The sequence below is a fragment of the Mycteria americana genome, chromosome 5 (assembly GCF_035582795.1).
Source record: "Mycteria americana isolate JAX WOST 10 ecotype Jacksonville Zoo and Gardens chromosome 5, USCA_MyAme_1.0, whole genome shotgun sequence".
NCBI classification, from domain to species: Eukaryota; Metazoa; Chordata; class Aves; order Ciconiiformes; family Ciconiidae; genus Mycteria; species Mycteria americana.
The window spans coordinates 11891531-11908321 of NC_134369.1; the positions used below are offsets into that span (position 1 = coordinate 11891531).

The 16791-nt window shown below is 39.6% G+C and overlaps 1 protein-coding gene across 3 annotated transcripts in view; it reads left to right on the forward strand.

Moving 5' to 3' along the window:
* GALNT18 (polypeptide N-acetylgalactosaminyltransferase 18) overlaps positions 1-16791 on the forward strand; it is a 251920-nt gene that overhangs the window by 163321 nt on the left and 71808 nt on the right. For 2 of the 3 annotated variants that reach the window (XM_075502133.1, XM_075502131.1), the window contains exons 5-7: positions 5368-5551; positions 6402-6599; positions 9100-9214. In XM_075502133.1, coding sequence (XP_075358248.1) covers positions 5368-5551; positions 6402-6599; positions 9100-9214 — 497 coding nt within the window. The remainder of the gene's footprint in view (positions 1-5367; positions 5552-6401; positions 6600-9099; positions 9215-16791) is intronic. The other variant, XM_075502132.1, reaches the window with a different exon arrangement.

A 16791-nucleotide genomic window follows, 5' to 3' on the forward strand; every position in this document is an offset into this window, starting at 1 on the left:
CCTTGGTGCAAGGCAGCGGATCCCATTCTGACCAACTGCACAGGGCGTTCAGGAAGGCCCTGGGATCCTTGCCAGCAGCAAACTGACCAGCGGTCTCTTGGGTCCGAGGAGGCAGTAGCTCAGCTCTATTCCTGCAGCTGCTGTAATGATTTGCCTTTAAAAGTGTCCTTTATGATCCAAGAAGATATCCAGCATGGTTCTTTACCTGGGACCAGAGTATGCCTTCTAGGCAGCTCCATGAACACACAAAGCTAGAGCTAAAAATAATGAATTGGCAGGATTTTGCCCCTTTCATATAGCATGTCAATCCACAGTTTCTGGCACAGGGAGGGCAATTGTTATGTTAAACCCCATTCTGTATTGAAGAATAATTTCTTTCCCTTCACAGTAAAGGAAGCCATGTTTGTGCCAAGTGCTAAGGTTAAAGTGGGACATGGTAATTCCTGGGCCTTTGACATGGAAATAAATTTTTCCCTAAAGGTAAAAGCACGAGGCTTGTGGAGATGGCAGTAACATCCAGTGTCCATTCTGCTGCACCGAAGTCAACAGGGACTTTTAGGCTTTAGAAAATGCATAAAGTTACGAGAGAGCTTTTATTTATTTATTTATTTATTTATTTATTTATTTATTTATTATTTTCGCTCTGTTGGCAGACTTACAGCTAAGAAGAAGAGTTTTTGAAAGTCTATAAAATGCGTCTGTCTCAGCAAAGCATGAGTGTCAGACTTTACAAATGTAATTGTTCTGAGAGATGCGAGGACTCATTTAAGCACTCAGAATGGGAGTACATTAAAGCATGAAAACTATTGGAAGTGAGGCTTAATTGACTGTTCTTTAAGCTACTTCTATGAATGGGAGGCAGTAATTTATTATTTATTACAACACTGTATCAATAACTTTAAAATTTGAAGTCTGGGGACAGATCCACAGCTGCTGTAGGACCTGAGTCCCGTGGGGCTAAGGCACCTTACATCATTGAGCATCTAGCCCGATAACTTCCCAATTTAAGGAGGGTAGAGGCATACAAAACGTAGGCCACTTGCATGCAACTGGATGAAGAGCATGGTTTTCCTTCTGAGAAACTCCCTGGGGCATATGTGAGAAATCTTTTCTCTATTGTATGGCCTGCCACAATGCCCCAGCGTTCGAAGAGGAGGCAGAACTGTGGTCCAGATCACCCCTCTGAGCTAGGACTGGCCACTCGCGCAAGCCAAGCAAGCTGCAGTATTGCAAGGAGAGCAGTTGCATTGCCAGGGCCTCTCTCAAGCCCACCATTCTCTCAGACCATATCCTGAAAGGAAGATGGCTTGTGAAGGGATTTTCGTGAACTAGATGATCCCTTCACATACAATCTCTGTAGCTGTGGGATGGCTGACATCTTCTGACTCCTTATGCTCCCTGCCTCCATCCTGCCCTGCTTCTGCCCCTTCCTAGGGAGGCAAAGTTGCATGAATTCTTTAGGTCTGTTTTGTTGTGCTGAGTAGGGAAACTTGACAAACAAAATCTTTGTGAATTTGTTAAAAACAGACAAACAGCCTCTTAGAAGTATTAGAACTTAATTATGTTAATATTAAACATAATTATGGCACATTAATTATGTTTTCTACATTTATGAGGAGAGTTGTGCTGTGCTTTCCAGCCATCTGTACCATATAGAGACAGGTGGTAGAGTGCAACATTTCCAAGCACCAGATCAGCACCATTTTCCCATTCCATATATGGCTGCTTTTTCTCTCCAATTGCAGATACTCGTTCAGCTTAGTCAAATTGAGTCCTTATTTGAGAGATTCTGTGCTGAAAGGCAAATGCATCTATCTTTATAAGCCTATTTGTTTCCATAATTAGAAGCTGAATCAACAGTGTATTGAAGATGACACATTTGCTCATTCCCTTTCTTCTCCCTATGGTGGCATAAAGCAGTGGAGCACAATAATTAATGAAACAGACTGTTTATTATTCAGGCAACATATCTGAAGTAGAAAAAAACAGAGCATGGGTTAAAAAGATATTGCTGAAGACCATCAGTGCCATCACAAAGTGTATGATCAGTTCTAGGGCAAGAGTCCCATCATTCAGTCCAGTTGGGCAGGGTGCTCTAAAACTGTCAAAGACAACTGAACTCAGATTTCTCGTGTAAAACTCAGGAAAACATGGAATGCATGAAAAAAACTGACTTAAGTATCCTGCTAGGGCATCTTTAATGTTCTTCCCAAAATAGCGACTTCTTTAGCTTCATTTACATGTCTGCTGTGTCCTGTGGCTGAGTGAAAATGATAAATTTTTTTAGTAGACTTATCTTTTCTCCTGGGAGAGTCTGCCCAATAGGTTTTGTAAGACAGAGGGTGTACATAATGATCTGCTCAGCACTCTGCCTTTGCAAAGCAGGGCTAATCTGTTTTAAACAACAAAGGCCAGAAAATGCCTGACTGCAAAATATTGCTTTGTCTCCTGTGGACATGCTACAGAGTAAGTCACTGCTTGTGGGCCAGTATTGAAGAGTAGGTAAAATGCAGCACTTTCCTCCACCTCCCGAGGCTGACACTGAAGTCCAGGGAAGGATTCCTCCGTACTGACTGACCATGGGTAAGTCTCAAGGGTTCCCCTGCGAGACTCTCAAGCCATTCACTTCTTTTGCAAAAATCTGCCGTGTAACCAGAAAATTAGAAGTGTGTACTGCCTAGTAAATGTCACAGCTATAATGTGCAGCTGAAGTCATGCTGGTGGCAAGCCAAGATTTGGGTTCTGTTCCATTTCCACCTATTTCCATACTACACCTAGCTATGAAAAAGATTTTATGTTTACTCAAGCTTATAAAGTCAGTCCACGTTAGGAAAAGTATATGACAGCAGTAAGAATAGCCCACTTGCTAAAAACGAAGGTGATTGTGAGAACAGTTACTTTATCAAGGGTACTGATTTTCAAGTCCTTGATTAGAGCCCGCTTTCCTTTTATATATTTTATACTCAGTGGTGATGCTGCGTTGTTGTGGCAAATAAAGCTTCCTGGTGTTGCAAAGCTACGAACAGCTGCTTACGTTGAGAACAAAACTTTGATCTTCATGTTTTGATATTCACCCTCCACAATGTTACATTTTGGGAATAGAGGACCATTTTGCACTATTTTTAGATGGGCACAATTTCAGCAACATAAATGTCTTCTTTTGAATTTAAAGTGCTGTTAGCTCATGGTTGATTTGATAGTTTCGTGCTTGCTACAAATCTCTGTGTGTTAGGGGATGAATAATAAGAACATGTGGCTTTGCACAAGCATGATAGAAAACCTGAATATGATCTTTTGACTTTATAATGGAAAAAAGTGTATTGATCAAAACGCAGCAAATCTAATACAAAGTAGAATAGTGCTCTATGCTATGTGTGTTAATGCCTCATATTGTTTATTCAAGGTGATGCATAGATAAACAATTTGAATAGATATTGGCAATATAATGTGGAAAATTCTAGGAATATATTAAGTCCATTCCTAAAATATAGCTGCAGTTTGAGTACTGTGATGGACATGGTCATCAGATAATTTCTTTTTAATTCTTGTTCTTTATGAAAAACTGTAAGTATCAGAACTTCTATTTGGTATTTCTCGCTTCCATGCAGAGAGTTCATTTATGCAAAGGTATGGGGCATGCATAGTCCTGCAATGCCAGTGGAACCAGGTGCAAGAGTATCACGCCTGGTGGCTGTCTGAGAGTCTTTACAAAGAGGGCTGAATTAAGGAGTCTTTGTACTTGACCGTCTTGTCCTTTCGTCCATATCCTCAGAGAAGTAGGTCTGCTAAGGTCATATGGGTTGTAACAGTCTTTAGGTTAGAGGACCCCCTATGAAACAGCTCTGTTCCTCTTTGTCAGCCTAAGAGAGGACACATCCACCTCCTTTCCAAGGATGAACATTTAATGTGGCTAATAAAGTGTGCTTGCTTTTCATTTTCTGTTGCATTAAGCATTCTAGCGTGCATGTTGTCCAGATCTGTTTGAGGCAACCAGTTCCCAGAGTGGCTGGCTTACCATGTTGAGAATCTACCTGGGCTCAATGCAGAAATGTCCCCCTGGAGCATAGCTAGGAGCAGATTGCACTGCTAATGCCAGCAAAACAATAGAAGAGAAAGTCTCATTGGTTAGGTTTAAAAGAGAAACCCTGTTGGATTTTATTGAGAAGAAATTTGGGCCAGCCAACATGGCAGAAGTTGTACTCCCTCCCACACTGCTGACTACGGGGTGCTGCTCCTTCCTCTGCTGGGCTCTGGTGCGATCCCTCGCCTGATGCAGCCTCCCCTCAGCTCGGTGCCCCAGGGCATTAGGTACTGGCCAAATGCAGAGAAAAAGAAAACTGCTGTTCTCTAGAGTTTAAAGTCTAAATAGACTGAAAAGAAGAAATAAGTGTGGTGATCCCATTTTGCAGATGGGGAATTGATTACGGAGAAGTTAAGTGGCTTGCTCAAGATTTCACAGAAAGGGCTAGGCGGCATTGAGCTTTTAATGCAGATTTGATGATATCCAGTTCGGCATCGTAACCACAGGAGCATTATTCTGCATCACAGCAAAGACATTTCTGGATTTGTGGAGAGATTTGGAGGAAAGGGAACTTACTAACACCAAGGGAATTCTGAGTGGCACCATAATGTAAATAGAACATAGCAATGCTAGAACATGCTAATAAGGAATAGTAGTGAACAGTGTTTTCAGTTAATAATAATAATGAACAGCATATTTCAGCTCTACCTATTGGATTTTCTCATGCAGTGATCTTTAAACCAGAGATACAATAACTGTAGATTAAAAAGTTATCATATTTTAATTAGGAATTATTCTCCTCCAGTACTTTTACTGGTCTTTGACCTCCTGAGAAAAGAGCAGAAGTCATGGAACCTTTTAGTATAGATAGAAAAGAGTTGTTGAACATTAAAAAGAAAAGTGGAAAAAGGATAAATAATTCATTTTATTCTTACTTTTTTTCTTGAAATATTGGTAAGGAAAGTTCATGGACAATACTTGGGCATATTTTTCTGGAACGATAAGATAGTTATCTTGTTTGTTGCTACCGTAACATAATATGCACTTATGTAGCTGTGGTACTTTATGACTGAGTGCTTTATTTTGTGGCATGTTGAACAGCGGCAGGATTCTGATGTCAGTCACGTAGGCTAAATAGTTACACTTGGAATTTTTTATTACTATATAATTTATGGTCCTTCTACTTTTTGTTTGCCTCCTTTTAGACTGGACTATTTGAGCACTCTTAGTTAAATCGAAAGGGAGTATTTCCATGTGTGAAGACTCCTGTTTTGCTGAAAGAACAGGTTTTTACATCTTGTCGAGCTGATACTTCTTGTTAACATCTAATTCTTTCCTATCCACAGAAGAACTCAAGGAGAAACTAAAGAAGTATGTCGATGAAGTGAATGCCCGTAAGCCTGGTTTCATCAAGGTTGTTCGACACAGCAAACAAGAGGGGCTGATTCGATCTCGAGTTAGTGGGTGGAGAATAGCCACAGCACCAGTAGTCGCTCTCTTTGATGCCCATGTGGAATTCAATGTGGGATGGTATGTGTCTCAAATTTCTCTGCCCAAGGGACCTTTTCCAATCACTGTTTATAAATTACTGAATGGTGTTTCTCTTGCATATAGAGGGTGAATTAGCATTCTGATCTTTTCAATGAAGATTCAGACACAATCATGGACACAAGCATGAAAAATGTATTTCTGCTGTGTAACATAATCTAGATCCATTTTTATAGTATGAGTTATCTGCTGATCTAATTAAAATGTATTCAAACTGTATTGGAAAACTGCACGTTAAAAACATCCTCCGATAATGTAGCCCTTTGCCCACAGGGGCAAATTTATCTTCTTTTAATTAAAAACATTATGTTTCTTTTATTGTAAACAAAGAAGTGTAATTTTGGCACTGAAGTTGCTGCTCTGTGCAAAAGTAGCACATAACTAAAACCATGTATTTTAACTTTTTCAGTCTGGATTTAATATCTCTGTTGCTTCTTGAGTAAAAAAGATGGTAAAAAAGCAGGAGCTTCTGTCCCTAGGATGGATCTATTATTAACTCTGATTTTGATGTCCTTGATAATATTGAGAGCCTGAAGTTATCATTATTTGGTAGCAAGGGTGTAAATGCTCTGTGATATGCAGATACTCGTTTCTTCCATTCACCAGCTAACATCAAGGTTAATAATAGGGCATCCTAGATAAAATATCGCAGCGTGTTATTTTGGGGCAGATCCTGCTCTGTCAAAACTACATCTGAAAGCAAAGGGAGCTCTGAATAGGTAACAGCTATAGATTTGCCCTTTCTGAAATATATAGCATAAGCTGCTATTTCCATCAGTCCTATGCTTCTACTGATGTAGTTTTAATGTTTTTTTTTCTTTTCTTTTTTTAGGGCTGAACCAGTGCTCACTAGGATAAAAGAAAACAGAAAAAGAGTCATTTCTCCATCATTTGATAACATTAAGTATGATAATTTTGAAATAGAGGAGTATCCCCTCTCAGCGCAGGGGTTTGACTGGGAGCTGTGGTGCCGATACCTAAACCCTCCTAAGTCATGGTGGAAACTGGAGAACACAACTGCTCCAATAAGGTAACATGCAAGTGTGACCTAGATTAGTGTGTCACTGGCAATGCTCATTTAGATATGACAGATGGTGAGTGGTCTCAGCTATGTAATAGGTTTTACTGACTGTAATGTTAAATTAGATGTTAAATTAGTTAAATGTCCTTGAGCTGTCCTCTTAAGCTTTCATCCTTGACCCCTACACAGTCATCAAGAAAACTTGTTTTCAGTGGACCTTTTTAAACAGGTTTCCTTGTTACTAGCATGGGGCAAAACACATAGCCGAAGTGAAATGGTAGACTTGAATGCTCAGCAGCACTGCATTCTCCAAATGTCTTGTCTGCTAATTTAGTGGTAATGGGCCAGAAACAAATTTTTCTTTACAAAAGCGTTATATAAACAGAACTGATCTGACAGTTGTATTCTTTATAATACTGTCACATAGATTTACAGCCATGTTATGTCCTAGGAGTTAATGCTGGTCCACTGAGTGTGTGTGAGCAGACTGTGTTAGATCCTTGCTTTGGTACAATCTAGCTCTGGACTTTCTTATCATGTCTAGAGTATTGTTAGGCTGGAACATCTCTGGGAGAGGAGTAGATGCCTCTGAATCCAGCTCTGCTGAGATTCCAGACCTTTCTTCTGGCTATGCATTCATACCAAGGAGGTCACTGGTACCTATACTCTAGCTCTCTGCAGAAAGAAAGTGTGAAGACTGTTTTCACCAGCTGCAAAGCAGAACCTTAAATAGCAGTGGCAGCATGGGGGGGTCATCACTACCAATCAGTTTCCATGCAGTCAGTGTAAGGGGTATCTTTCATCCAGTAGTTCTGTCTTCTCAGGCAGACAGCTTTTTTCAGGAGTTGTCAGCTTAAACACTCTGAACTGCACTGACCCACATGCTGGTTGTTAGAACAGGACTCAGAATTGGAAAGTAGGAGATAAAAATTCACAGGTTAGCCACAGACATACGTAAAAAGGGGTGTAATTTTTCACGTCATTAGAAATGGTTGTCAGTGCTAATGAGCTCTTGTTAGTATTATGAAAATGCTTTGAAATACTCTACTAAGTCCTGGAGAGGCAAACCTCCTATATTAATTATTGTGACTTTTTAAATTAAAAGTATTTAAGCTCAGAATAAAGAGCAAATCTACTTTTCCATTTTACCCCAAAACTCTGTTCTATGTGAGGATTGTGGACTGAATGTCCTTTATGAATATTGGATGTTTAGGTTTGTTCCCTAGCCCTTTCCCTGGCACCTTTTATTCAGTGCAATACACTGCATGTGTGTGCTGCATAATTAAAACAAACAAACAGCCACATGTATTGATTGATGGCTTCTATCATGCCTCCAATATGCTTCTAGAATTATAACAAAGGGAAGCAGGTACTCCGAAAAATACTTTAAAAGCAACACCAAAAGCAAGAGTACTTTGTCATAAAAGAAGCATAATTTTTGAAGTGATATTAACTGCTATTTTCTTCATTAATAAATATATCAGAAACAGTCTTTCATTGTTATAAAATAGGTTCTATAGCACTTCAAGTTAAAGGCATAAATGTATAATTTCTGTAGAATTGTACAATTTGTGATTAAGACATCCTATAATCTGTTTGAAAGCGGATGTCTACACTTATTGCAGCTTGAATGTTCCCAGTAAATGCAGGATGATGTCCCCTGTCCTGCTAATTAATATCCTGTTGTTACCAGAGTTCCTGATACCAGCATAATAATCCAGAAAAGACATTTTTATTTCTTCCCATTGTGGATTATAAGGTAGGAGAAAAATGAAAAGGCTAAATTACTCTGTATTCTTCTCCACTGTATCTCATAAAGGTAAAATTGTACTCTCTGTGCCTGAACTCTTACCTTCTTAAGATTGGCTCTGCATAGTCGAAGTTGGTTAATTCAGGTCATGACATAAATAGAGCTTACTGATTCAGTAAAGATATGTGACTTGTTTAAATTTGGCTCAGGACAATGGACTAATGTTACAGTATGCTGGTAAGGGCAGACGTTTCTTGATTCTGTATTGCAAAACCTTATCTGGATGTTCCTATTCAAGAAATAATTTCTTTTACATAAGCTTACCGACACAAGTTTTCTTAGCTGTAGATGAACCTAGCTTCTGGCTAAACAGACAAAACTGTGCATCGTCGGGTATCCTTGTTATCACAGAGGAGAAACCTGAGGACTTAGCAGGGACAGAGACTAGACTGGCTGGTGCCTCAGAAACAAAGGTGGGGCTCCTGGATCCAGTATTGTTAGCACTGAAATCCTACCTGTTCTGGTGAATATGTTTGTCCAATAATTTTGAGTCTATTATCCTTCAGTGGTGCTTATTTCACCACAGAATCAAGAACATTAGAAGACAAAGCGGAATAAATCTGTTTGAGAAACACCTCCCTAAGAATCTGTCTTGACGCACCATTTGACCCAGCAATTCTGAATATAATCTATTTCTGAATAATAAAATTGTTCATATTCTATCTGCTAATTTTGATTGCTGCTGGTTTATTCTTCCAGAAGTCCTGCGTTGATTGGATGCTTCATAGTAGATAGAGAATATTTCCAAGAGATTGGCTTACTCGATGAAGGCATGGAAGTATACGGAGGAGAGAATGTGGAGCTCGGAATCAGGGTAAGGAACATAACCAACCAACACTGGTGGCTTACATTTAAAATACAGCTTGCTTCTTATTGCGGGGGAATAAAACAATCAAAAAACGTATGGATGATGGCATGCAAAGGAGATCCACAGCTCTGTAGTAGTATAAATTGTACTTGAGGAGGGAGGGGGAAAAAAAGAGCAAAAGCCCCTATATCTTTTTAAAGAATTTATCTGCGACAAGGATAGAATTACAGAATTTGGTATTATTCTTCTGTTCAAGTAACAATGCTAGAATTCTGCAGAGATGATACCTAACACTCCGTGCTTACCTGTGATCCCAGACTTGGTAAAGAGGATAGTTTCTCACAGTCATAATGGGAAAAGCCTTTCTAGATTACTTGGTTTATTTAAATTAGGAAAGTCACTGTGGAACAAACTGGACTATATAGGCATTTATGCTGCCTTCCCTCTGGAGGGCAATTAAGATACTAATAAAGTGCATAAGTGCACGTATTTTCTTCTTCCGTCACACACTCTTCATCTGCTTACTATCATAGACTCATAGAATCGTGTAGGTTGGAAAGGACCTTTAAGATCATCGGGTCCAACCGTTAACCTAACACTGCCAAGACCACCACTACACCATGTCCCTAAGCACCTCATCCAAACGTCTTTTAAATACCTCCAGGGATGGCGACTCAACCACTTCCCTGGGCAGCCTGTTCCAATGCTTGATAACCCTTTCAGTGAAGAAATTTTTCCTAATATCCAATCTAAAATATGCAGTATTGTGTGTGATTTGTGTACTTCTTTCTATATCTCTTCACATCTAAATACCATTCTGAAAGTACAGGGCTGATCTGTTTGAGAATCTTACAGGTTTTTGATACAAGGTAAATTCTTAGGTAGATAGGTGGTACTGGAAAATGCTGTGATGTGTGTTACAAAATTAAATTCTGAACTCTGCTATGAAATGTTAGTGGAAGCTTGTATTTTGTGCTTTTTAGTTGCCAGAATAAAAGCATTGTATAACAATACAATAGGAAAAAAAGGAATTTATTTTTAAAATATAGAATTCTCTGCTGAGACTCTGAGATACAACAAAAAATACTCATTTTACTCATTACTTCTGGGTTCCTGAAATTCTTTTTCACCTACCTGTCAGAGATAAAGTGTTACTGCAGCAAGAGTGAAGCGCAGGTCCCCTCTCAGTTACATTAGAGCACAGTTTTAAGGAAAGGGAGAGAGAAATGCAAGACTGCTTCTTTTAATAACACCATTCTCCTCACTGTGAGGCCAGAGAGCCGCCTTCTGTTCCTGAGACTTGATTTTGCAGCTCAGTGTTGCGATGAGTTGAAAATTAGCATCACTTTGGTTTTTCTTTTCTTTTTTCAACTGACAAAACTATTGTCTCCTCGTGAGCGCGAGGAATTTTATCTAGTTTTGCACCATGAGATATATGCTGTCCAGTCCGCTGTACTTAGCCTTGCAGAAGTTGACTGGCAAGAGTACTTTGACAGACAAGACCGGAGAGAAACAAATCTCTGCATAATTGAAATTTTGGAGTAGACTGGATCCCTGGAATAAGGCCCAACGCTGCTCTGATTCCTTACGGCTTTTTGTCTGTCTCCAGGGAAGCAGTGCCTGACCTACATAAAATACTTTCATCTGTAACAGATTGTAGTGTGCAAGGTAGCATAATGTATGCTGCCTCATCTGACTTTATCCTGACTTGGATCTGTGTTCCTGGCTATATCAAAACAAATTACTGAGCTGTAATTTTTTTGGTTTATTACCAACTCTTCTCACAATTTTCAGCATATCTCAGATAATACCAGGATGAATATAAATGTGCAGTGCCATAGTAGAGCTGCTGGGAAGCACAGTATTATTTCTACAGATGTTAAGCTTGAAAAACAAGCTCCTTCCCTCAGCCACCTGCCTCTGGCACACACCTGGGGCCATACACGTGTCTTGGTAAAATACAGGTGGCTGCTTCTCATGTGCTCTCATATTATGGTTGGCAGCCATGTCATTCAGGTGCATCCTGAGCACTTGTCCGTAGAGGTGGAGCTCCCAGGGGCTGCCTTTCGTTTCCTTTAGATAGGGGTATGTGGAAAACGGTAGTCAGCAGGTGATTTCAGGCCAGATGGTCTGTCTCTGCTGCCGAACTACATTTTCATCTCTGCAGCACCAAATAGTCATCTCTAGATTACTTGTGTTGCTTTCAACTGCGAGGCCTACGATGAATCACTTAATAAAGACAGTAATTGTTCTGCAAAAACTACATTATAATTACAGTATCAGTGCAATAAATGTTTCTGTTTTAAAATTATGCTTTCCAATCCATGACTACAGATTGCTCACTGTGCTTCATCTTTCATTGCTATTTTCCTTTTTTAAGAAGTATCTAGTATTCTGTTGTGTGATATGCATTATCATGTAGGGGAGAATAAGCAGACACTGTGTGCCCAAACTGGCCTGGTATCCAGGCTAGCCAAGAAGTATGATGTTGTGTATCACATTCTCTGATATGATGGAGTTGATATCTAGTGAAATTTCCTTGATTTTTTTCACGGCTTGAGTTTCTAAGCAAATTTCACACAGCCTGTTCCCATTCTTTGCAGTATTTAGGCACTGGAAGTCAATTCTTTCATTGAGAAATTTTATGCATAAGCATGTAAGAGCAAACATCTACAGGAACAGGAGAGGTTACCTTCAACTACAGAAATAGCAGCAAGAGTTAGGATCATTTGAGCTACCAGTTTATCTTAGACACACTAAGTAGAACGTGGTCCCATGTCCTTGTATTACTAATTTTGTTCCAGAGGATGTAAAACTACTGTGAGCCAAACTCCTATGCAGACCAGCTGCAGCATCATGTGATGACAGGACTGGCTAAATTGCTATCTCTGTGCCTATGCACAGAGTCAAAGCCTTATCCTCCATTTGCTTCGTTAGCAGCTGCATCTTCAGTGATGTGAGATAAGATTTAATCTCCCAGCTGAGATGCTGCTGAGAAGCAAAGTCTACCTATTTAGGATTTCTTTTCATTATAAAGGAGAAACCATTACTGTGTCTTCTAAAATCTTGAGAAACGGTTTGTTTTCAGCTGAACTGTTGGGGTTTTCACTGTGCAGGGACAGGAATTAGACCCTGACAAAATGGGGACTTATCCCAGTATCCTCTCCTAGGAGGTATTTTTGTCACATCATCATCTGCACAAATATGTAGTTATTTGGGTTACATGAGTGCAAGAAAACCCACAACTATTGGAAACTGTGTCTGAAGCATCCATTGTTGGTAAACCATAACAAGCCACATAAAACAGGTCTTTGATTGGAGGATTATTGTCTTGACTCTGATGAATTAGTTTCTCTACTCAGCTCTATTAGTCTCTAATTTGGTGTATTATTTTAACTTCTACGAATTTTACCCTTGTCTGTGGCTTGGTAATAACATTTGTAAAATATTAAACATATATTATTAAATAAATATTAATGGAGTTCTGTTGCCTTGAGCTAGAAGCTGACAGAAGAGTTCAAAATATGAATGCATTTTGAATCTTAGAAGCAACGCTGTATTTTCTCCTCAAGCAAATATTTTCTTGCAAAGCTATTTATTTGCCCCATAAGAAGATAAAGGCAGGTTGGTTGATGCAAGACTTGACAGCATCGTTTTTTAGCAGCTCGGTCACTTTATCTGGGATTTTTGAAAGATTCGTTTACTGTGCCCCAGAAATCATATGCTTAAATTCACGTTAGGATGAGTAATGCTTCTTTTTGGTTTATGGTCAATCATTCCCAATTGAATGGACTTAAGTGTGCTTTTAAGGGACCAGATTGCATTTGGAGGGCAAACCGGAATCACATTGCTTATCCAAGAGACCAAATAGGAACTGTGTTGGTAACTGCCTTATAGCGGAAACAAAATGTGAGTGTAAGGCTGGCGTTTCTCACTGTTATTGGGGCGCTGCTTCTGGGTCATGCTTGCACAAGCAGTACTCATAGTTACAGAAGCCCCTACAAATCCATTGCAATCAATTAGATGCAATCAATTACATCCTGCATTAGATGGTTCAAGTCTAATTTTCAGTAGGCTTCTTGAGGGCCTATTACAATTCCTGCTGAAGTCAGCAGAAGATTTTCTATCAAGAGCAAGCCTTTAGCAATCATTTTGTCTTTTAAAGCAGCCTACGTGTTTGATAAAGCTTCCAAGTATCTGTTACAACAAACTTAGTTGTACCACTTTTAGGGATGCCTGAACAAATATTCAGTGATTTGCCTCAGGTCACAGACTAAGTCATCATCAGAGTCAAGGGAATGTAAGCCCAGGCTTTGACTTAGAGTAATTACGTATGTCACAAAGACTTTGTGCTTGCAGATGAATTTGTGTTCGCAGGGATATAATGGCTGTGTTAAATGGGTAAGAGGAAATTTTGTTAGAAAGTAATAGCTCTTTAAGGGAAAAGGCATGGATCTTGCTCCCACTAAACAATATATCAGGACTTTCCTCCTGGGTCAGCTGATGTAAAATTGCATTTATAGTTCAGACTGAGTATGGCACACTACTTTTATACAGTATATTGCCATAGTGAAATTAGTTGTATTTGCAATAAAATAACATTATAATAAACATATCTGTTTCATTTCTTGTTAGTCTGGCAGTTTGTCTGTAGAATTTATGTGAAGCTGATGCTTTTTCTGTTGGTGCAGAACTAGAGGAATGCAGTTTTTGAACAGAGATGCAGAAATGACTTATTTGACCAGAAAATAGTCCCAGTGTTCTTTTGGGGTTTTTCTGAAGGTGCTTTTGGCTCTAACTAGCTATCTTTTTTTTCTTTTCCTTTTTTAACACCCCCCCCCCCCCAGCTTCTGGAATCATAATTCTTCATTGCTGACTAGTTAACCCAGTCTCTCTCATATGGTGCACAGAAGCCTATTGCTGGCTTACATGTCCAGTCATTTCCAACCCAAAGTGTTTGTGTATCCCAGCTGTTTCTCACCTGAGATCTCTTTCTTATAATATGCCCTTGCAAGAGTGTTCTTTTTGATAATCATGAGTAAGTGCAGATATTTAGATTTGCCCCCAAATCTCCATATTTACCTGAAAACATTTTGGACTTTTTCCTCTTTCCCTAGAAGTTTCCAGCAATTTTACCTGTCAGTGTTTCTAATACAGGCCATGAGTTATATGAAATCGTGACTATATTACATGTAAATAGATGTCCGTTTTCATTGAGGAAAGTCTTTGCACAGTGTACAAGTTAGGGTGTAGTTTTGCAACACATAGGCTTAAACAGCTACACTGGTTTACATTTTCTCCTTCTTCTCCTGCCATCCTCTTGTTCTCGCTCTTGTAGCAGACCGGTGCTTTGGCTCTGCCAGCATAGTTGTCTGAATGGCTGCCCTGTACCCACTGTCTCTGAACACCTCCAGTCCAGAAGTAAACCTTTACATTGTAACTTTTTTTTTAACTGCAGGGTTAATTTTAATGTTAATCAGTTTGTGATTTACCACGCTGCTTCATGAACTGTTGTGTTAGGAAAACTGAGAGGCTGGTGCGCCAAGGTAGAAGTGACTGCGAGGGAACAAAGAAAGTGAGGGGATTTTTCACCGAGCTGCTGTGTTGTGGAACTGTTTGCACGGAGAGCGAGCAGTGGGATGTGTCATGTGTGCATAGTGTCCCTTTTTGTCCTTGCTGCCAGGTCCCCTTTCATGGCACTCCACTGAGCAATGTAGATCTTCCCTAAATTTCCTTCAGGAAAATGAATCTAGACGTCCCCCATTCTTGCACTTTCAGCTACCGTCACTTGCTGTGGTCTTAAAGCCATGTTTTTAACTGATATTAATAAGTAGGCCATAGCCCTTCACACTAGGGAATGATGCGCCGTACAGAAAAATTCCTTAGTGTATGATCACAGGTGCTGTTCAACAGGATGAGGTTGATGATGTGCGAAGGGGAAGGGCTCAGAAGTACAGGAATAAGAATATTCTTAGTTGCTACTTTTAGATAGCATTTAAATACTGCTTTTTGACAGTGATTTCTCTTTAACGCTACATTAAAGCTTTAAATAGAGATGTCTATTTTATTTTTATCTATTTTGTGAATTAAGAAGAGATAATTTCTAGACTGAACTCTACAAGAAAGATTTGTAAAGATTGACCAAATATTACTTCTTACAAGAAGTAGCCAATGCTTTTCATAGCCCACGCTTTCACCAAGATAAAAATAATTCCTTGGCAGTGCAAGTATGGCGTAAGTACTTGCCTAGCAGCCTGTGTAACCAGTAGCGGCTGCTCAGTGTGGCCAGAATTATTGCTAAGGTTAGTTTTGTTTTGGAAAGTACCTCACTGTGTTAACAACCTGAATCCCAAGATGACACAGACTAAAATTCTCTGTTTACAGGGTTGTAATTTCAACAGGGAAAAAGCCCCAGCCTCTACTGAGAATAAAATAAGGAATTGTCATGCCTCCAAATGGGTGTCAGTCACGACATCAACAGAAACTGGCTTTCTGTGGCTTGTTCTGGTTTTGTGTCAAAACTACATTGGAATAATTGGTTTTTTCCCCCGTTTTGCCCATGAATGCCTCAGCAGGTAACCTGCAGCTACAGCATGTGTAATTATACACACAGACAACATTACGAGTGAATCATTTTTGTGGTTTTGCTCTTTCTGGGAAGAGAACATTTTATTAGCTGCTCTCACCAGAAAGCAAATGATTGATACCGCACCAGCTAACATGGGGCATCACTATACCCTACAAGGAAGGAAGAAGAGGCACTTGGAGATTTCTCACAGATGTTTTTTCACCGGTTATGCCTGTGTGGTTGCACATTACCAACTGGGCAGTAATATAGACATCTTGATGTTTTATGAGAGGAAATTGTTGTTCATAGTGGTATGGAGAGAAGTAAAACAGTTTAAGTCAATATGCACTTACAAATCAGTGGACTCAGGTGAGATGCACATTAATTAGTGCATTATTATAAGATAGCCTCATGTTTAGTATCTTTCTGCACTTTAAGTCACGGCATGGTGGCAAAGCCATTGTAGCTTCTGGTATTACAATTCTTCATGGCCTCGTCTGTGAAGATTCCATACTCTTATTTGTTTTAATGTGATACTGAGGGGAGATCTCTCTAGAATTTAATTTCATGGAGTTTTTAGTACTGCAAAGCTGATTTAGTAATCTAACAAAGATTAGAGGAAGACCAGTGTACAAGAGCAACGTATTGTTGTGCTGTAACAGAACTGAGTAGATGACTGGGATGGATTCACCAGGATGGATCCAGCATGTTTGGGTCAAAGCTGCAAAGGCCAGATACCTTTACATGTGTCACAGCACCTTGTGTCCTAAGTCAAGCAAACGGGACGGAAGACCAGCTTGGCTGAACAGGGAACTCCTCGTGGAGCTCAAGAGGAAAAAGAAATTGTATGACCTCTGGAAGCAAGGTCGGGCTTCGCAGAAAGATTACAGAGCTGTGGTTCGTATATGCAGGGAGAAGACACGAAAGGCCAGAGCTCAATTAGAGTTGAAACTGGCCAGTGTTGTGTCAGATAATAAGAGGGGCTTTTTTAAGTATGTTAATAGCAAGAGGAGGT